Source organism: Siphateles boraxobius, unplaced genomic scaffold (genome assembly GCF_051911475.1).
Source record: "Siphateles boraxobius isolate OS27281-9 unplaced genomic scaffold, OSU_SipBor_1 22, whole genome shotgun sequence".
Taxonomy (NCBI): domain Eukaryota; kingdom Metazoa; phylum Chordata; class Actinopteri; order Cypriniformes; family Leuciscidae; genus Siphateles; species Siphateles boraxobius.
The window spans coordinates 501,162-522,315 of record NW_027508833.1 but is presented as its reverse complement, the minus strand read 5'-3'; the positions used below and the strand labels follow the sequence as shown (position 1 = coordinate 522,315).

Sequence of the window (21,154 nt, the reverse complement as noted above, 5' to 3'; positions counted from 1 at the left end):
TGTCATGTAGGATGTCTGATCCATTGATGTGTTTTATGTGCAAATTTTGTACAAGTTTCCAGGTTTTACAGCTGACTTTGAAACTTTTTGAAACAAGGAGAAATCAGGCGAACTGCCTACGACATTTGGATCATCAGCAAGTGCAACAAAGCCAAAGTCACATTTCATGATTTATTTTTTCAAAGGCACTCATTACACTTGATGTAATGTTTGCACAGCCATGAATGTGATAACCATGACAACAAAGACCATGACTTTTTGAAATGTTCACTCCAGCTCACATCACTGTGACGTTTACATCAGCTTTACATGATCAACACCATTATTGCATGCTATTTTACCTGAAATATTGTGTGTGTGTGTGTGTGTGTGTGTGTGTGTGTGTGTGTGTGTGTGTGTGTGTGTGTGTGTGTTGTGTGTGTGTGTTGTGTGTGTGTTATTGTGGACCAATGCAATGGGTCAGTAATGTTTTACATGTTTTACACCCACACTTGACTTTTTACGTTGGAAGACATTGTTCTGTGGCCATAAAATCAATGTGAACTCATATCAGGTGATGATATAAAAACAAATGGCTTTTTGTGATTTACAGCAGCCCCATAAAGTATTTGGACATTTAAGCCTTGCTTTATGAATGTGATATGCTTGTCTCAAATGCAGCAGAATCTGTTCACTAATGTAATTTTTGTCATTTTTTTCCCTCTTGTTGATTTGTTGTCAATAATATGGCTTTGACTCCAGTCATTTTGTTTATCACCAAATAGGGGATTGATATGTTTGTAGACTTCAGTGTGAGCGAAGCATTTAACGGACAGATTTGAATTCATTGTGTAGAAACTGGCATGACAATCAAAAGGTTATTGAGAACGTCTCTCAACCAAATTTGAAGTTATGTTCAATAAGTTAGTGTTTCGAAAAAGTTGATGATTTTCCTCCATAAACATCATAGATGACAGATTCACCAGAGCAGCAGAAGATATTCATGCAGGTTTTTCTTTCTTAAGACATCACGATTTACAGCATAAAAGGCTTTCAGTGACCCATGATACACCTGAAAACAGCAAAAGCCTTTCAAAAAGTCTGTGTTGACTGTCCTGTGAAGAGTGCTCATGTTGTAAAGAATATAAATAACTTATTTTAAAGCTTTAGGTCATCCAAAAGGTAAATATTCTGACATTATTTACTTAATGTCACTTTCTTTTTATGTGGAACAAAAAGGAAGGCAATTTCTGACTAAAACAGATATGTTGCAGTATGTCCAGAGAGATCTTTTTCATATTAATAATAATATAAAATAATTCATTGTAAGCTCCAAAAAATGTTATTCGTTGAAATCTTCCCCTTCACCACAGCTGTCAATCTCATTCAAATAAAATATGGCACATGTAACACCAATTTCAAAATCAATGATCAATAAAACGTCATTTGTTCTGGTGTATCTCGTCATTGAGACCTAAAATGTAAAAATTACATTGTAGAGGTTTTCAATTAATTTCAGGCTTTCACTGAAATTTCAATCTGTTCCTCACACAAAGCAGCATATACGACTTGACACATGAGTCATATAGACCACTTTTATGGTACTTTTTTGCCATTTTTGCAGCTCAGCTCTCTTTGATTTCCATTAAAGAAAGAAAGTCATGAATGTTTGGAACAACATGAGATTGAGTAAACAATGACGGAATTTCAAAATTTTTGGTGACCTGTCCCTTTAAGGTGATGTCAGTCTGTATTCCTTGAGCTCTTTTCACATTTTTTGGCAACTTGTCATTTGTCACAGTGAAAATCAGCTGCGGTTCATCGTAATGAGTCGAGCCACAGCTTACAAGACAGAAAGGCACATTTTCTGACGTCAGTCATTTGCCTTCTCTGCATGTCGTCGTCTGCTTAGGGTTGATGCTCTTTTTGCTCGAGTCTTTTATTTCGCTCTTGTTCTTTGGCCTGGGCCGGTGCGAACCCGTTCTGCTGTTTGGGTTCCTCAGGAAAGTGAGACAGACACGTAAAGCCAGTGTTCGCCTCTGCTATTTTCTCTTCCTCCACCTCCTCCTCCTCGTCCTCTCTTCTCTCCTCTCCCAGTGTGACATTACTGCTGTTACTGCTGAGGATTTCGCCCTCCCCGTTTGCATCCTCTGGGATGTTCCTGCGGAGATCTTTACTCCTGTTGCGTTTGGCCAGTTTGGTGAGCGAACCGAAGCGGTTGAGGAAGTTTTCCTCGGAGGAAACATGCTTACCGCCACACTCCGCCTTCAGTCGCAGGTTGTTCAGTTTAGTGTTGATGCTCTCCTGCGAGGACGTCTTAAATCGCCCGGCATCCAGACTAGCAAACACAGCCCGTTTTTCGAGCGACAGCATGTCCAGTGAATGCGCGCGCTGGTCCAGACCCAGTCGTCTGCGCTCCATGCTGCGGATGGTGGCCGCCCGCTGAAGTTTGTCATGGATCTCACCACTGAGGCGTCGTCGTGTCTCGCGTAACTCCGCTCGAACGTTTGCCTTCCATTCTGCCGCATGGGCCTTAAACTCTCCAACCTGTAGTGGATGATAGAGAGCACTGTGAGCGTGACATTTACAAACCATTCAGTAATGTGCTTCACGTGGGCTTAAGAAGGGAGAATGTACCACATTTCTAAAAGCCAATGTAAAGCAGCGTTTACCATTTAAAGTCAACGTAAAATGGCATTCGCCATAAATTTTACCATTTAAACTCAATGTACAACAGAATTTGCCATAAGTGTTTATCATTTAAGGTAAACTTAAAACAGCATTTGCCAAAATTGTACAATTTAAAGCCAATGTAAAACATAATTTACCATTTAAAATTACTGTAAAACACCATTAGCCAAAAAATGACCATTTCAACCTAATGTACAACCGAATTTGCCATAAATTTTACCATTTAAAGTCAATGTAAAACATCATTTGACATTTACCATTTAAACCCCCTATGTGCAACAGAATTTGCCATACATTTTTACCATTTTAAGTAAAAGTATAACAGCATTTGCCACAAATATTACAATTTAAAGCCAATGTAACAGCATATGCCAAAATTTTACTATTTAAAGGGATAGTTCACCCAAAAATGAAAATTTTGTCAGTATTTACTCTCCCTCATGTAGTTCCAACCCCGTAAGACCTTCGTTCATCTTCGGAACGAATTAAGATATTTTTGATTAAATCTGAGAGCTGGACCATAGGCTTCTAAGGGATTGAAATTTGCCAGCCCCGAAAAGTTATTAAAGACATCGTTAAAATAGTCCAAGTGACTACAGTGGCTCAATCTTAAGTTTATCAAACGACGAGAATACTTTTTGAGCGCAAAAAACAAACAAAAATAACGACTTTATTTCAATTATTCATTTCCTTCTCTGTGGGCCTCGAGTCAGTTAGCGTAGTGTGATTGCGTAGAGCTACGTCACACGTAGGTTCACTATTGGCCGACGCTGGTCATGTGTGTGATGCGTACAACACAGAAGCGTTGCGCTATTACACTAGTGAACTGACTAGAGGCCCACAGAGAAGGAAATGAGTAGTTGAAATAAAGTCGTTATTTTTGTTTTTTTTGCGCACAAAAAGTATTCTCGTCATTTGATAAACTTGAGGATTGAGCCTCTGTACTCACTTGGACTATTTTAATGCTGTCTTTAATAACTTTTCGAGGCCGGCAAGTTCTATGGAGGAGTGATCCAGCTCTCAGATTTCATCAAAAATATCTTAATTTGTGGAACAATATGAGGGAGAGTATACACTGACAGAATTTTCATTTTTGGGTGAACTATCCCTTTAAAGTCAATTATTTACCATTTAAAATCAATGTAAAACAGCATTTGCAACACATTTTACCAAAGTAAAAATTAAACAGAATTTGCTATATATTTTACCATTTATAGCCAACAATAAACAGAATTTACCATTTAAACTCAACTTACAACAGCATTTGCCATTAGTTTTATCGCTTATAATCTATTTTTCATGTGTTTTATGTGTAGAAAAGGTAAATAAGACTTTGAACAACAATGCTAAATTTCATATTGGCCATCATTCTTATCTACTATGATATACCTTCAAAACTCATTTTTGTTTGACATTTCATACCTCCTCTTTTGTTTTCTTGGACAGAACCCTGAGCCAGTCTCCAATCATGCTGAGAACCGCTGCGAAATACGCCAGACCCACCAAAATCCAGAACCAGACCAGAGGCTTGTACCATTTCATGTACTCTATTCTGCGATCTCCACCTATAAAATAATCAAACAGCCGAAATATCAAGACCTGAACATTGTTGAAAGACACAAAATTCCCAGGAAATGTGTTTTGAGAAGCTGTCAGGTGAAATATGACACTAAAATGTATTACCTTGGCAGATGTTTTTATCTAAAGCAATTTACAATGCATTTAATATGAATATATGAGTTTGCTACACTTTTAAACATTAAGGTTCTTTATTGGCATCGATGGTTCCATAAAGAACCTTTCGCATCCATGAAAGCTTTCAAATGCACAAAAGTTCTTTATATCGGAGAAAGGTTCTTTACATTTTTAAAATGTTCTTCACAGTAAGAAAAAAGGCTCTTTTAAGAACTGTTCATTAAAAGGTTATTTAGGAACCAAGAATTGTACTTCTATGGCAATCAATGCAAAAAAACATTTGAAATCTTTACATTTTAAGAATGTAGGAATCAAACCAATGATTTGTGTGTCACTAGCACCATACTCTACCAGTTGAGCTATAAGAATTAAGCAACCTTTGAGTTTACTAGGTAAAATGATGTGAAATGTCCCAATGGGTGCTCATACCTGCTACATAATCTCCAATGCCGACGGTCGTGAGAGTGATGACGACAAAGTATATGGCTTCTAAAGTACTCCATCCCTCGATGTGTTTGAAAATCACAGCTGGGATGGTGACAAAAATAATGCAGCCAGCGATGATGAAGAGTATGGTGGAGGTGACGCGGATCTTGGTCTGACTGATTTGCCTGTGTTTTTGCTGTGAGGAAATTTCAGGTGAATTAACATATTTATATAACCAATAAGCAGTTGAAAATCCTCAGTAGATCAAAAGTAATTCTACTCACCCTGAAAACTTTTTCCACCTTCAATATGCTCTTCATAAACATGGTCCCTAGTTGATCACCAATCCCGGCCAACAGGAAGCCAAACAGAGGGATGCCAAATATAGCATAAAGGATGCAGAAAATCTTTCCGCCTTGAGTGCTGGGTGCGATGTTTCCATAGCCTGCAGATGTGGGTGGAGAAGACAAGAGGTTATTTAATGGCGCTGATGCAAGCCGCTCTGGCTGACCCCCTATTTTAAATCTGCATTGATTCACAGATACAGAGAGAGACAATTGGTGGGTTTCATTGAGGGAACATGGCAGTAATTATTGATTGTTGAACAAAAGGGAAGTTAAGACAAGGACAAGAGAGGAGATCTTCGCAGAAAGTTGCATGTGTTCTGCAGTCAGTTGCATAAAGGTCTGCGCAAATCTCAGTTCCCATTTTAAAGAGCTTTTGCCCTGTTTACACCTGGTATTAAGATGCGTTTTGGTCAATCAGATCACTTCTGTTTACACGTTTACACCTGGTGTTTTAATCCGTCTCTTTTGTCCACTTTCAGCCACTTCTGTCATGATTTCTTCAAGGGGAGGGTCTATGGTCAGGTGAATGTATGGTTTTTTTTCAGATCTTTCGATCTAATGGACAAAATAAGCTTGAGTAATTTTTACATATGAAAGTGACAAGAGCAGCTTTCGTTTCTGCTCTGAAAGCCACAAGACCAGCTGAACACTGTGAGTGTGTGTTAGAAATCAGGAATGGTGAGAATGGTTTTTCATCTTCAAACCAAACTTGGGTCTCTCGCTGACAAAGTTTAAATCCCGTCTGGCTAGCATGCTTCCTACGACATGTTTACTCATTAGGTCACTAGGAGGAGAGGAGGCGTCTTTTGTGGCTGTTCGAACTCATTCGACCAGATGAGCGTTTACATTATGAAATTAATCCGAATTAATGCTTTTTCGACTACCCCTGGAAGTGTTTGAAAGTGGACAAGCCCACAACATTTTAGGCCCCGTTTACAACTGTATTTAGCGTCGTCTTCTTGTGATCCGATCGACCAAAATGCATCTTAATACCAGGCCTTTGTGAAATCAGTATGCATTTTTGGTCAAGGTCAAGTTTACTTTTATTCTCATTCTCATTCTAGTTTTAGTTTTGATTTATTTCCATTTAGCAATTTTAGTGCTTCAACAGTTAGTTGGCAATGCAACATTTCAAATATTTCAAACATTTCAACATTTCTCTAACCCAATTTTGTATTGTAGTATAAAGTATGAACTTTACTGCATATTTTATTTCGTTTTTTATTTTCTGTATTGAGTTTGAACTGTCAGAGGTTATATTTTGCGATGTTTGAAGGTTCGCGTATTTCACCTATTGTGGTGATGACGGTCCCAGCGAAGAAGAAAGCGCTGCCGAGATCCCAGTGGCTCGAGTTATAGGACGTGTCTCCAATGGGACTCACTCCAGCGCTGACCGCGTCTACTGCATGCTGGGAAAAGACACACATGGAGAAAAAGGCCAAATGGCCATTTTGGAAGCATTACTATTGTAGTAAGTAGACCAGATACTTACAGGGAATCAAACTGCCCATTTCTAGAATTTGTACTAGACACCAGAGGTGTAAAGTCCAGGTTCAGAAAGTAAAAGTCCTCAGTATTTTGTTCCAATCACCTGGATTTGCTAATTAGCACAGTTTTTCAGCCAGGAGATAGAACTAATTAGTGAAATGAGCTGGCTGAGTTCATGGGTGGAATAAACATATGGCAGGACTTTTACTTTCTGACCCATGGACTTTACACACCTGCTAGACACACTAGAAAATTGTGCACAATGCAAATAGAATTCTCTGAATATTAAATGGTTGTTTTGGTACTTTACTTGGTAATGCCATCCGACAATATTACAACAACATTTATCTAGAGCACATTTACACACAATATGAATTGATCCAAAGTGCTGTATTTAAAGGATAACTCAACCCTAAAAAAACTTTTTTTTTGAATGATCTGTAAGACTGGGGCTTTATTAATGCTGTTCATTGATTCGAGTAAAGTTTTTGACATTTGGGAGTGTTTTAATTCTACAGTATATGGTTTAAAAATGTCTGAGTGCTGCCCTCTTCAGGTTGAACGGTGGCTACTACAGTTGAATATTCATATTGGATGTTGTGGTAATGCATGATGTATGCAAGCACCTGCTCACCACGCCCTTGCCTACAGAGAGACGTGGGTCTCAGGTGTACGCCTTTAAAATGTATAATGTGGGTAGACCAGAGGGGTATTGATTTCTAAATCTTTGCCTTAAAAAGAAGAAGCTCCAACTTTGCGATAGATCTCAAATGGACAAAGCTTCCTCTAATAACAGCACTAATTTGTTTATGAAAAAATAATGAAGAGTCAAAGATCACTCCAAGATTTTTAATCTGTTTGCGTACACTGGTTGAGAGAGGACCTAACTGGGCTTCCAGATCAAGGGAGGAATTTGCAGGACAACCTAGAATTAAAACCTTTTTATCCTCATTTAGCTGCAGAAAAATATTTGTCATCCACCTTTTGATATCATTTACACATTTCAATAACATATCGAATGATAGCCTTACTGGAAGGTAAAACTGAGAATTGTCCTCTAACAGTGAAATGAAATGTATTTGTGATAAATGTGGGCTGAGGGAAGCATTTAAAGGGAAAATAATAAAGGTCCCAAAATGGATCCCTGGGGCACACCACACAAGACAGGCGCAAATGATGAGGGGAAAAAATCCTACATTTACAAAAAATTACTATTAGCAAATCATTTTAAAAAGCCACCTCCTCCAAGTCACTTTACACAATGTCAGCCAAGAACTTTGAATATCTAAAAAAATAATTCACAAAAATCCTGATCAGACTTGCTAAGTGCCTGATGTGATGTAAAGCCCACCGCTTTGGGTTTCTGTGGCTGAAAACCCTGGATTGAAAATCAATGGGCTCCGTCTGTCAGTAATCTGATCAGGTTTTGTGACTCTTCTTAAAGAGTATTTTTAGGAATAGTATAAAAGGGTTATACTGAGTAAATTTAGTCAATATATCGGTAAGTCCTGAGCGGACTCTGGTAATGCTGTCTTTAAAAGTATCCACTCAAATCTTGCTTTAATCGTAAAGCAGTACAACATGTTTTTGTACCCAGAAAAAAAAAACATTTTTTAACAGAAATTAACGATCAAGTCCAATCAGTCCATTTAAAACTATTGCAATAAGTCAGATACACTTTTAAACGTAAAGAGCTGTCATCGATGGTTACGTGAAGAACCTTTAAAGCCCCCCTGTGGTGAATCAAGATTGTAATGTTGTTTATAAGTCTATGTGGTGGTTTTTAAAATCCTTTAAGAGAAATGTGTAAATTCATAAGTCGACAGCATTGCTGAGTATTTTCTCCTTAAAACTGCAGTGAACCAAAGACAGTCTCAAAAACACGCTTTGAAATCGCTGGTGTTTCTGACGTCACAAACTACCTTGCAATCAATCAGATCAACGTGTGATCGTCAACGAGTGGATCTCTGAGTGAGTGAGTGAGTGGAGGCGGGGCTCATTTGCATATTCACAGAACCGCGTACAAAAAATTAAGCAAGGGTGTCGAGTTACATTCAAGCTATTTTAAGGCATGAAAAATTTTTTCCCAGGAAAAAACTTTTAAATGAGTCGTTTTGGTGATCAGAGATGAGTTATAAGGGATATAATTATTGACTACAGGGGGACTTTAACATCCATTGAAGCTTTACATTCCATAAAGGGTTTTTATAGTGAAAAGGAGGTTCTTTAGATTCTTAATACTAAGAATGGTTAATTTAAGGACTGGTCACTGAAAAATGGTTCTTCAATGGCATCGCTGCAAAACACCCCTTTTGGAACCTTTATTTTTTAAAGAGTGTAGCAGAGAGAAAAACACAACGAAACAACATGCTGTCAGCAAGAAAACGATGAAGTCTGAGTAATGTTTCTTCTGCTCCGGTAGGATTTGCCAAGTGTCCTGGTGGGAAGATTTTTGAGTCAGTCCTGCTGACAGCCAAGAACAACAACACCTGGTCTCGCGTGACAGGACGGAGACATGTCAACATGACTGGCATCTAATTCTGGTGCAATTAAATGCAGGTTTAAAGGCTTTTTCAGACACTTTTTCAAGCCGAATCTGCAACATTAAGATACTTAACACGCCCTACAATATGTTTGTTTTGAAACTACATGGTTGGGTTGATATTGCATTGATCAAAACTTTGCTGAAAAGCCTTTGCACACTATCTCCTACAGTCCTTCTGTCCTCTGATTGGTAGTTTATACTTTTTAGCAAATAAAAGGTCTTTTAGTGTAATTGTACAAACATCCTTCTTCAGCTTGTGCTTCACATGTCTTTCTGCTGTGAAAGTAGATATTTATCAAGTAAACGTAAAAATAACTTTGATATTGTTTGTAATATTTCAAGATCAACACTTACTGGACCGAAGCAACTTCGGTTTACTTAATTTTGCATACATAATTTTTTTTGAAAATCATGTTCAAATCCGATCATCAGGCTTTTGAGGAAAGTTTATCTGTTCATCTCTCAATCATCATTGTATTGCATTATATGTTTTAAGACTACAGAGATTTGATCATAAAACTATGCATTTAAATATCATACTAAGACATAAATGGTAAATGGACTGGATTTAAATAGAGCTTTAACAGACCCATGGCCACGAAAGCGCTTTACATATTGCCTCACATTCACCCATTCATTCAGCCATGCAAGGCCCCATCCAGCTCGTCGGTTTTGCCCAAGGACACCTCGACACTTGGTCAGGTGGAACCGGGGATAGAACCACCAACCTTTCGGCTTGTAGACAACCTACATGAACCACTGAGCCACTGCCACCCCTAATTATTATATAACTAGGCATATTGACGACTGATATATCTATATTTTATGTCAGTAGTCTGCTATATTTGTAATTTGCATTGCACGCTTTAAAAATGTAATCTTATTTTTTGTACATAAATATCAATAATAAATATCAGCATCTGTCTCAAATTTCATATTTTGGCTCATTTTGGGCCTCTGAATAAAACCGAGGTGTTTTTCCCTATACATACTCTCACTATATCATACTATATGAGCCATAAAAGCCTGATGCATCAAATATGTAGCCTGGTCCCACCAGACTCTCATACATTTCATTTGTACATAGAGTCTGGCACCGCTCCATCGACAAGCGTTAACTTCCTTGTAGGCGGGAACTCTATTGAAGTCTTAAACTATTGGATCTGCCCAGAGTCACTCTATCTGCCATAACCAGTCGTTAACATTTGGTCGTGACATATGTATTTTCCCGAACCCGTGGGGAGGATGGCCACCAACAAAACTAAGCAAAGATTGTTCTTGCTCCGGCTTTAACGTCTTGATATTCGGCAGCGTTGCCACAACGGACCGAATGGCTTCGCTCGCATCTTTCTCTGCTCCCATTACTGAACTACAACTCAAAATAACGCACGAGTCGACATCAACGTCATCGTTCTCAGCCACTCACTCTGCTCGCTGATTGGCCCGGTAAAAAATTGATCGGAGAAAACCAAAGTCTACAGCACAATCCCAGACGTAGTCCTGAAGGAAAATGAAAATTAAGCGGAAGTACGAAGGAGGGCAGAGTCAGGCTATCAAATATGATACTCAACAAAAAAATACATATGCAAGCTTTCCAGGGTTTGTGATTGTTGTGTTCTGTGGGCATTTACAGAATGGACAGGTTTGGACATGATCTGTGTGGACGATGAGGACGACGGAAAGCTCCAGCAAGGCTTTTCTCTCAGGAGATTGGGCCAAACAATAAATAATTGATTACCTCAAGAGCCTTTTCCCTAAACACCACGTCGTGGGGTCCGTTTCAACCGTCTTGGCTGGAAATGGAGAATTGATTTTTTTTTTTTTTTTTTTTGGGCGTGAGCTTAATTAGAAGATGTAGGGCACATTTGAGTCACAAATGACTCAAACAGGACAGAAATGAAGAAGGATGTAGGTGTGTATCAATGTAAGATCTGATCACTCATGCATGCAGTATTGTCAGGTTTTTGAGTGAAAACTAAAACTAGGTCAGACTGTAGAATGATCACAAGGGATGATTTAAACATTTAGGACCACATTTACTTACAGCTTTCGCCAGCGCAAACCCTCTTTTGCAGTTAAAACATTTACTCGCTGAAAAGGCAAGGACAGGGTTATTTTTGCTTCTGATATTATTGCATATGTAGCTGTTTTCCTTTCAGACGCAAAATATATGGAAGGAGAGTATTTAAATGAAGTAAGCTGATTTACTAAAGTTTGCGTGAGTCAATTTACTGCTATTTGCGCCATTATTTACCACCCCAAAAAAGCATGTTTGAAACCAGACACTAATTTGCGCTGCTCCTGGTAGATTGTGCTGGTCTTTATGGAAATGATCCGGCTGCGTCTGTGTTCGTCAGTAGATCACGTCCAGAACTTTCCACTTCCATCAGCTTTTTTATGGGATTGCGCTCTCATGCTAATTTGCCCTGTTTAGTAAATCTGGCCTTAAGTGTGATGTGGTCATGTGACAGAGCTATTTTAGTATTATTGATATACTATTATACATTTTTATATATAACCTTTTAATTTTCTGTCTTTAGTTTAATTTTAGTTAAAGTTTTTGTACTTTTCTATGTGTTTTTGTCATTTTTATTCATTTTTTTTAAATTCCTATATAGTTTTAATTTATATTATTTTAGTTTTAGATTTTTTAGAACTTCCAGTTAATCTAAATGAAAACGAGGAATATTGCCTTAGCAGCAAAGCTTACTTTTTTTCTTTCTTTTTTTTTTCGTTTCAAGTTTTTATGGTTTTCGGTTTAGTTAACGATAATAACCTTGGTTTGAAAGATTAACACACTGAATACAGCTGCATAATGACTGGCCAACATGCAATAAAGTTTGCAGTTTGCTGCAAGTATGCTATATTTCAAGCACAAGCACTGCACTGGATCTGTTTTGATAGTGAATAACCTTGAGGTGAACGTCTAATTTTAGATGATATTGTAAGTTTTGATTATATATGGTAACTAAGGCCTTACAATAAAGCTCTTCATGAAGTAACAATGAACAATAAAGTTTTCCAGCATGTATTAATTATACACTCTTGAGAAAAAACGGTACCAAAGCTGTCACAGTGGAATTACTCTTACTAATATGCACCTTTTAGGGGTATTTAAGGTACAAAGGTTCACCTTTTGAAAAGATACTGCCCCAGTGACAGCTTTTGTACCTTTTTTCTGAGGGTTTATTACTGAACATTGTTTTCTCAGCCTGTTATATAATGTATATTCTGTATAATGATCTCATCCACTCTTCCAGTAATCCCCTGGTTGGCTGTGTAGGATGTGTTGTGAGAAATCAAAGCCAAGCTTTAATTGAAGGCAACACATTTCCTTTCTATACATGTGAGAAATGTTATGTAACACCTAGTGCTGGTGCTTTACCACGTTACACACAATTCAGCCTACAGTGAGTTTCTGCTGGCACAAGTCAGAGTTAATAATCCTGCTGATTCCCAGAGGGATTTCATGTCTGTCTTGGAGTGACATTTACTGATCAATTAGAGCTCAGCGCCGGCCGGAGCAAAACAGCAGAGGAGATGGCAAGGTTGTTGTTGTTATTCTTATTGTTTCTGACTCCCACCATCACTGGAAAAGACTTGTTTTTGAGTCTTTAAACACCTTACGGTTAGAGTATCTCCTAAGAAGCCTTTACAATTAACGGGTATTTAAATATCAACCTGTTTTATCATTTTTAACGCTTTCTAAATAGATAGATGTAGCATTTTTATGTCTTCACTTTCACAACCAACTAACTTTGTGTTAATCTCACGAAAACTTGTAAAGGTGTCATTTTTCCCTAAAATCAAATGGAGAAAAATAAAATAAAAAAGGTTTTAGGGCCATCAAGCCTTTTTTCATTGTAAAATTGTTTTCATGAGAATTAACCTTAATTTCTCCCAAAATGTTCATTATGGTAATGTCAAAAAAGGAGCTTTTTTTGAAATGATAAATTGTAAAATGTTTTAATACATTATGATATTATTTGCTATGCTGCCTGATTTAGATGTATAAAAAATCATTATATTACAGTATTATTTGAAAATTACCATTTTGAATGTAAATTTGATTTTAAAAAGAATGTATATATTAAATATAATATAAAAGTGCATATATATACTAATTTTCTTCATATAAAAATAATTTTAAAAACATTAATGTTTTTATTTAATGGTTTATTCGTCATTCAAAAATAGAAACATTTATAAAAAGAGTATATATACAGTGATGTGAATAAGTGAACACACCCATGCTAAAGTTGCCTTAAAAGAGGAATAAAAAAATCACATTTTGGAAATTGATCTTAATGCCTTAATTTAAAATATGAGGAAAAATCCAACCTTTAAGGACACCAATTTTCTTTGTGAATGAATAATGTATCATAAATAAATAAATGTTATTCCTTAAAATACAGGGTGCATAAGTCAGGACACCACTATGTGAAATTCCCATAGAGACAGTAGATTTTTATTTTTAAAGGCCAGTTATTTCATGGATCCAGGATAATATGCATCCTGATAAAGTTCCCTTGGCCTTTGGAATTAAAATATCCCCCATCATCAGATTCCCGTCACCATATTTAGAGATTGGCATGGTGTTATTTCAGTTAGCCAAATAGCTGGTATGATTTGCATTGAGAGATGATCTTATGGAAAGTTCCCCATGCCGATCTCTACGTATGATGGTGAAGGGAATGTGATGATGTGGGATATTTTAACTCCAAAGGCCATGAAATAACTGGCCTTTAAAAATAAAAATCTGCTGTCTCTATGGGAATTTAACATAGTGGTGTCCTGACTAATGCACCCTGTATTTTAAGGAAGAACATTTATTTATTTATGATACATAATTCATTCACAAAGAAAATTGGTGTCCTTAAAGGTTGGATTTTTCCTCATTTTTTAAATTAAGGCATTAAGATAAATTTCCAAAAGGTGATTTTTTATTCCTCTCTTTATGCAACTTTAGCATGGGTGTCCTAAATTATTCACATCACTGAATATATATATATATATATATATATATATATATATATATATATATATATATATATATATATATATATACTTTTATATAATATCTATACTTTAATATTTTATAAAATGATTTCTGAAGGATCATGTGACACTCAAGACTGGAGTAATGTTGCTGAAAATTCAGCTTTGATCACAGAAATAAATTATAATTGAAAGTATATTAGAATAGAAAACCAATATTTTAAATTGTAATAATATTTCACAATATTACTTTTTTTCTTTATTTTTGATCAAATAAATGCAGCCTTGGTGAGCAGAAAAGACTCCTTTCAAAAACATTAAAAATAGTAATGTTTCCAGACTTTCCTGTACTGTATATATGTATGTGTGTGTGTTGCCTATATACACAAACACATATGCAGTATATATACAGTATATATATATTATTATTATTATATATTTTTTTTTATGAAGTATGATCTAGGCTAGGCATTTCTCCACGTATTATACTTCTCCACAGACGTGATCTGACCTTGATAAGGTCCTCGAGCTCCGCTGGAGAAACGCAGGGGTTCCTCTTCAGAAACAGGGCCTTCTCCTGTGTGATGCTGTCCTTCTGGTAACTCTCGAAGGGTTGTTCCAGCGCCCGAAACGCCAGCCCGCCGCACACCAGGTACGACACCACCACCACGAACACGGCCAGCACCGTCTTCCACTTCATGACGGAGTGCAGATCCGAGCCGTCCGCCCCCGAGTCCATCCCGGTGAGAGCGCTGGCAGAGCGGGACGAGATGGAGAGGCGCGGGAGCGGGCAGTGAGCGTTCGCTTGGACCTCGCCGACCTGAACCAGACTCGACTGAACCGCACTGGACTCAGCCTTCTTCACAGGGACGATGTTTGTCTGAACAGCCACTGAGAAACAGACAGAGATGGATAGAGAAGACATTATTTAACCAGGCAAGTCACAAGTTGGAGAGTTGGCCGGAGTGTTAAAGGGGAACTTGACAACTATTTCAACTTAATAGAACCGTTTAGAAATCATGTGGATGGTTTAATAACCTGTTCTGGTGAGAATGGGGACTTTCCCCGCTCCCCCCAACGTCCCCAGGTGGAAAACCAACTTTGCTACATGAGGATTAAGTTGGAAATAGGAAGTCTTGTGAGAAGCGAGAACGAGCGAGAAACACAAACTGCTTTATGGCAATTCGAGTTTAATACATACGCCGCCCTCAATGTGTGTGATGTATTACCCACCTCGGTAGACAAAGTCCACACGATAAAGTTGTCCGGCTCCGATAATATCAAATGCACATGAGCAGCGGTAGAAAGGGGGAGGAGGGGCCGCAAGTCAGTTTTTTACGACAGTGTTGTGAAATATACACCTCACAGCTGTAGGAGCTCGCTGACAAAACATGCAACAGCAAAAGTGAAAATCAGCGAAGAGTTGCCGAGTGCCCCTTTAAAATCTCCTGAAAGACATACATACAAACATTCTGTTACAGGAGAGGCTCTCTCTCCGCTTCCTCCGGATCACCAGAGGGAGCTCTCACCACAATATTGACTGTTACCATTCGGACTACAATCCCCATAGGCCCTCATACCTGGGACTGATTACACACACACACCGTGATACAGATTACAGATACATTACAATACACACACATATACATTCATTTAAAACATTTACAAGCTCTGATAAAAAATCAAAAGCTGAGCGACCGTAAACAGTTTTCTTTCTCAAGATAATCAAAAGAATGTGACATGCGTCTTATTTGGAATTCTGATCAAATTTTGTTTTGCTTAGAGATAGAAGTTCTGGAGACCTAGAGGAGGTTTTTTTTTAATTATTGCTCTTAAAAGACTTTGAGAAGTGTTTGAGTTCATGTTGAGATCTCTGACTTTTGACTGCAGACTGTGGCATCTGGGCAGAACAGTTTGAGACGTTGTTGAGACATTTGAGACATTGTTGAGATTATATTATATTGTACCTTGTGATATGTTTCACTATGTACAATGTTCCATAGGTTTTTAGGGCCTTGACTTTTTGCATTGTGAATTTGTTTTCATGAGTGTGATTCAATGTTCATTACAGTTGTAAGACTGGAGAAATTAGAAAATGCCAGGCCGTCTAATGTGAAAAAAATAGCAATTATTGAAATAATATATTGTAAAGTATTTTAATACATTATAGTATTATACTACCTTCTTTAATTGAAGCTGCTATATTGTTTAAAACAAATCATTGTATTACAGTATTTTTATAAATTATTTTTATAAGTTAAAAAAACATAAATATAATAAAAAGTATGGATGGATAGACAAAAAGAGAGATAGATAGAGGGATGAATAGATAGATAGATAGATAGATAGATAGATAGATAGATAGATAGATAGATAGATAGATAGATAGATAGATATATCTATTCTTTCATCTCTTTTTCTAAGGTGATTTTGTATGCCTAGTGTATTTATCTCTCATGAACGAGGTGAATGCTTTCTAACAGACAGATGATACAGCATTATCTCTCATGAACGAGTGAATACCAAGGTGAGATTCAGTGCTTCAGTCTTTTAAACACAGAGGATATCTGCTAGACGAACACATTAGCTGTCCAATGGATTGTATAATATGATTTGGAGGGTTTCAGAGCCCTGTGAGAGTCACTGATGCGTTTCACCCCGTTTAAAGATTCAGAGCTCCCTTTGTGGGGGACAGTGGGCGGAGCCTGTGAGGCAGAGTGATGTAATGCTCAAACCACCCCATAATTTATGCAGACTCCGCCTCTCGCCTGCTTCACTACAGTGTTCCATCAGTCCCTTTGTAAAAATGAAACAGAAAATACTGCACGTTTGGGGTTCATCAAACACCACATGCATTAAACTTATCGATTCAATAAACCGAACGTGCATGTGCATATTTCTATGTCGATTCTTATAGTGAGGCATTGCCTAATAATCAATGAATGGACTTGAACATCCATAATTTTGGACTCAAGGACACCTACATCTGCTCAGAGATATAAAACCTGTCAGCCCAGCCCACACAAATCAATATCCAATAAAGTATAGGAACTGTTATGGATGTGTCCATGAAAATTCCAATGAGTATTCCAATGAATATAGAAGACAAAAGCCCAAATAGGCTATAAAACACATATAGTGATTAAAACTTGTTTTTGAGACTTTTAAATGATTTTGTGTGTGTGTGTGTGTGTGTGTGTGTGTGTGTGTGTGTGTGTGTGTGTGTGTGTGTGTGTGTGTGTGTGTGTGTGTATAGAGTATGCCATAAAATATATCTATAAATCCAGATAATTATCACTGATTACATGATTGCAACACGGATTTTTCCTGTAAAAGCACTTCAGATGTTTCCACTCAAATCTCAAATGCTCATTTTTTCTTAAGCAAAAATCTGATGATTAGCCAATACAATTCCAAGACAGATCATTTTATTAAAAAAAATTCAAAAACTGTGACAATCTATCAAACCAAGTTATTTCTCATTGAAAGAGTGATAGAAAACAGCAGATGTCCTGAATAAAAAAGCAGAAGTTGAGTGGAATAACAAACTGACACAACTAACCTTGTTCAGGATGCCAGTTCACCTGTTTTCTTGGATTCTCTAATGGGCATTTCATGATGGTCCAAAGGGGCTTTCCGTATCAAAGTGTCAAATAAAGCTATCCTTACAATATACACTCAAACCAGAGACTACAACAGGCTACATTATCGCTGCTCTCGGAGTGTTTGTTTCTTTAGTATAAGCAAATGGTTCAAAGCCAAGAGGTGATGATGATGATGATGATGATGATGATGCTCGAGCACGCCTTACTCTCTCTACACTCTCTCTCTACACTCTCCACCCAACCAACCATCGCACTCTCATCAGCTTCAGGCTCACATCACTTCGAGGAAAGCGAAACAAAGCGCGAAACATCTGCTGGGAATGGGATTGAATCATGTCGCGAATCCAGGAGCGTTTCGGCATCGCGCGTAAATCACTTCCCTTTGTTTCAGCAACGCCTCATCCTTTGTGTCAGGATTCCCACTGAGGCTTTTAGTCATTGGAAAAGCTGTTCAGTCATTCACTCTCGCTATAATCATGGAGATGTGATGTTGAGGTTGACAGATAGAAGTTGTACTCACTGATCATCGCGTGTTTCGCCCCGTGTGTGTGAAGCGCGTGGAGAGCAGGTGTGTGTGACTGAGCGCGCGGAGGCTGGACTCACGAGCGGCGAATCAACACTTACAGACAGTTATGAATTATGTATGTCAAGTGTGGGATGAATTAACTTCATCAATACATACATCCTCATAATTATTAAATAAAATAAAAATTATCCTAATACTGTTAGCCTACTGTATATTTATTTAAATATGACAATAATTTATTATTTAGGCTTTTATAATATTTAAAATTGCATATTGTAAAATATTGTAATTAACAATATATTATGTTAAATATACTGCTTATGAGCTACTATCTGCATGTTTACACTCCACACAGTATTATAATAATAAATACAAATAAAATAGAAAATGAAAATAGTCTAGTAAAATGTAATACATTTTAATAGCATCATTTTACATTTGAATACATTTTTATATTCACTGTTATTTGATATTAAGTGGTCAAATCTCATTTACAGGAAGGATAATTATTCAGCTGTGGGCTTTATTAAGTTGTTCAAGCCATAAACCCTCATAATAATTTAAAAACCATAATAGGGTGTAGTAATTTAACCCATTACTGTTAGGATGGTGTATATTTATTTATTATTTAAATATAATAATCAGAAAAAAGATCTGCACACGAATATAAGCCAAAAAGCTCACAGGATTGTAGAGGCCACAAATAAAGTGCAAAAGTGCAAAAAAGTGCAAGAGTGCAAAATGTTTTCGGGTTCAACCCTTCATCATGCCATGCATACACCTGCGGTAATTTACACACTTATTACCGTAATCCATTTAACATACCGGATATGATTTCATCCCATATAAAAATATATTTACATCAATAGTCTACATAATTATAGATACATATCACAACAATCCTCTATCAAAAATTTTTGTTAACATTTTTTTTTTAAATCTGACCATAAACCCTAAAAAATGTTTTCAATCAGTAAAACATTATAAAAATAAATAAAAAATCGAACAAAATATTAGTAAAATGTAATACGTTTTAATAATTTTACATTTGAATAAAATAACTTCAACTGTTCATTTTATTAAGTTGCTCATAAAACCCTTGTAAAAAACAAAATAGGGTCTATTTAATTTACTTACTGTAAGTTATTCTTTAAATATGTCAGGAATATTATTATACAATATGTAACATTGCATATTGCATTCAATATTATAATTAATAAATATTATCATTCCATTAGTGTCATGATTTCCCTGTGTTTTATGTTTCAGGACTTTTATTTTTATATTCCTATGTCTCGCTGTGCCTGTGTTCTCTTCCTGTGGTTTGTTCCTGTAATGTTTTCGTCTCCATAGTTACCCTTTTTAGTCTCTATGGTTACAAATAATCACCATCACCTGTTCCTTATTAGTCTTTTTGTATGAAAATACTTATACCCTTGTGTTTCAGGCTGAATCTGAAATCTCACCATACCCCTTAAATAGGGCATTATTTGAGGAAACCTATGATGTTATTGAGTGCACTCATTCAATCCCACAATGCAATTTATGCTCAACGACTGTCCGAATTCGCTCACAAGTGAACTGTTAGTGGAGTAACGTAGGGAATAGTGAATGAGGGATAACGGGGGCGATTTTCGATTCAGCCATATTGTCACTTTCCTTGTTCCACCTGTTTGATCATCATCATCATCATCATCATCATCATCATCATCATCATCGGATAGATGTTTCCTATGTTGGATTATCTTGGTTTATGTGCTTTTGATTAAATACTGCTTTCAAATATCCTCGCCTCTCCTCGTCTCTGCTGGTAATTAGCAGTAGTTTTGCCATCAGCTGCCAATCATTCATTTTCTGCATTACAAATCATATATGAATTTATTGATGCAAATCCGGAAGTTCTTTGATATCATTTCACGATCACACTTTCAATTAATAAAACATTATAATAAATAAAAATGAAACAATATACTTTACATTTGATTATTTTGTTATTAAATTAATGCATTTTAATAGCAAATAGGCCCAATATTGTCTACTAATATTGGTTAATTGTACTGTTATGCTTGTGAAATCATATTTACAGGACGGTGAGTTGTTCATCATTGTTGATGTGAGGTCTGGTCTGATTGCATTGAGCAGGAAGCACCCGGAGATTTCTCATGAAATATGGATGAAACTACTGCACCTCCTTAAGACTCAGCATCTATTAGTAATGATGAGTGTGGCATGAGATCATAAACACATGTGCAGTTTTCCATATGAAATATTCAGTATCAGGTGGACACGGTCAATCTGTTTATTCTGACGCGCCTTTACAGATTTATTTATTACTGGAAAGTTTTAGACTTTGACTATTGGGGAAAAAATATTGATTTAAGTGTTTAAAATAGTCACTATAGTCTAAATATCTTAAGTTGCAGAGAACTAGTTTATATTAAATTGGTTAATTTGCATATTACACAATAGTACTCCAAACTCAAATTTAAACTAATTTTACTTCATTCCTCTTTTAGATGATTGTAGTAAGCAGAAAGTGTGGGACAGATTTGGAAAGTATGAATAAAAATGACTGTATGAAGCCTTGAAAATTTGTGTACAATAATATTTTTTTATTATTATTTAGAAATTTGAGGGGATTTTATGTAACTATGGAATATTTCTACAATTTTTATGAGATATTTTTCCATTAATTTTTTTTATTATTTTTTTTCAACAAATTCAATATTTCAGTTTAAAACAGAGCGAAGAAGTGAGATCAGTGCCATCTGGAGGTGTTAAAATAAACCCTTGTGTAATGTCATGATGTCACTGTATAGCTCCCTGTAGAAATATAAAGAGAAGCTTTTGGATT

At 36.6% G+C, this 21,154-nt stretch overlaps 1 protein-coding gene and 1 long non-coding RNA gene across 3 annotated transcripts; one reads left to right on the top strand and one right to left on the bottom strand.

Moving 5' to 3' along the window:
• Positions 1-1,302: 1,302 nt before the first annotated feature.
• Positions 1,303-18,364, bottom strand: kcnk10b (potassium channel, subfamily K, member 10b). 2 transcript variants are annotated; one of them, XM_077238255.1, is made up of 7 exons: positions 17,732-18,364; positions 14,681-15,060; positions 6,430-6,547; positions 5,076-5,236; positions 4,795-4,987; positions 4,093-4,235; positions 1,303-2,526 (listed from the first exon to the last, which is right to left on the bottom strand). In XM_077238255.1, exons 1-7 carry the CDS (start codon positions 17,784-17,786, stop codon positions 1,888-1,890), a joined length of 1,689 nt encoding a protein of 562 aa, XP_077094370.1. In that variant the 5' UTR covers positions 17,787-18,364; the 3' UTR covers positions 1,303-1,887. The 2 variants fall into 2 exon arrangements, with proteins under 2 accessions (XP_077094370.1, XP_077094371.1); XM_077238256.1 differs by having other exon boundaries at positions 18,295-18,364.
• Positions 5,378-11,246, top strand: LOC143746459 (uncharacterized). Its single transcript, XR_013206559.1, has 4 exons — positions 5,378-5,475; positions 6,415-6,609; positions 9,049-9,169; positions 10,805-11,246. It is a non-coding gene; the product is annotated as an uncharacterized LOC143746459 (long non-coding RNA).
• Positions 18,365-21,154: the final 2,790 nt, after the last annotated feature.

Coding starts and splice junctions, on each gene's coding strand:
- kcnk10b (XM_077238255.1), bottom strand. CDS start 17,786: ATGAAATGCCCATTAGAGAATCCAAGAAAACAGGTGAACTGGCATCCT. Junction 6,548..14,680: donor AGCTCGAGGACCTTATCAAG/GTCAGATCACGT, acceptor GTCTTTTCCCAG/CATGCAGTAGACGCGGTCAG. Junction 2,527..4,092: donor CCAAGAAAACAAAAGAGGAG/GTATGAAATGTC, acceptor CATCCACTACAG/GTTGGAGAGTTTAAGGCCCA.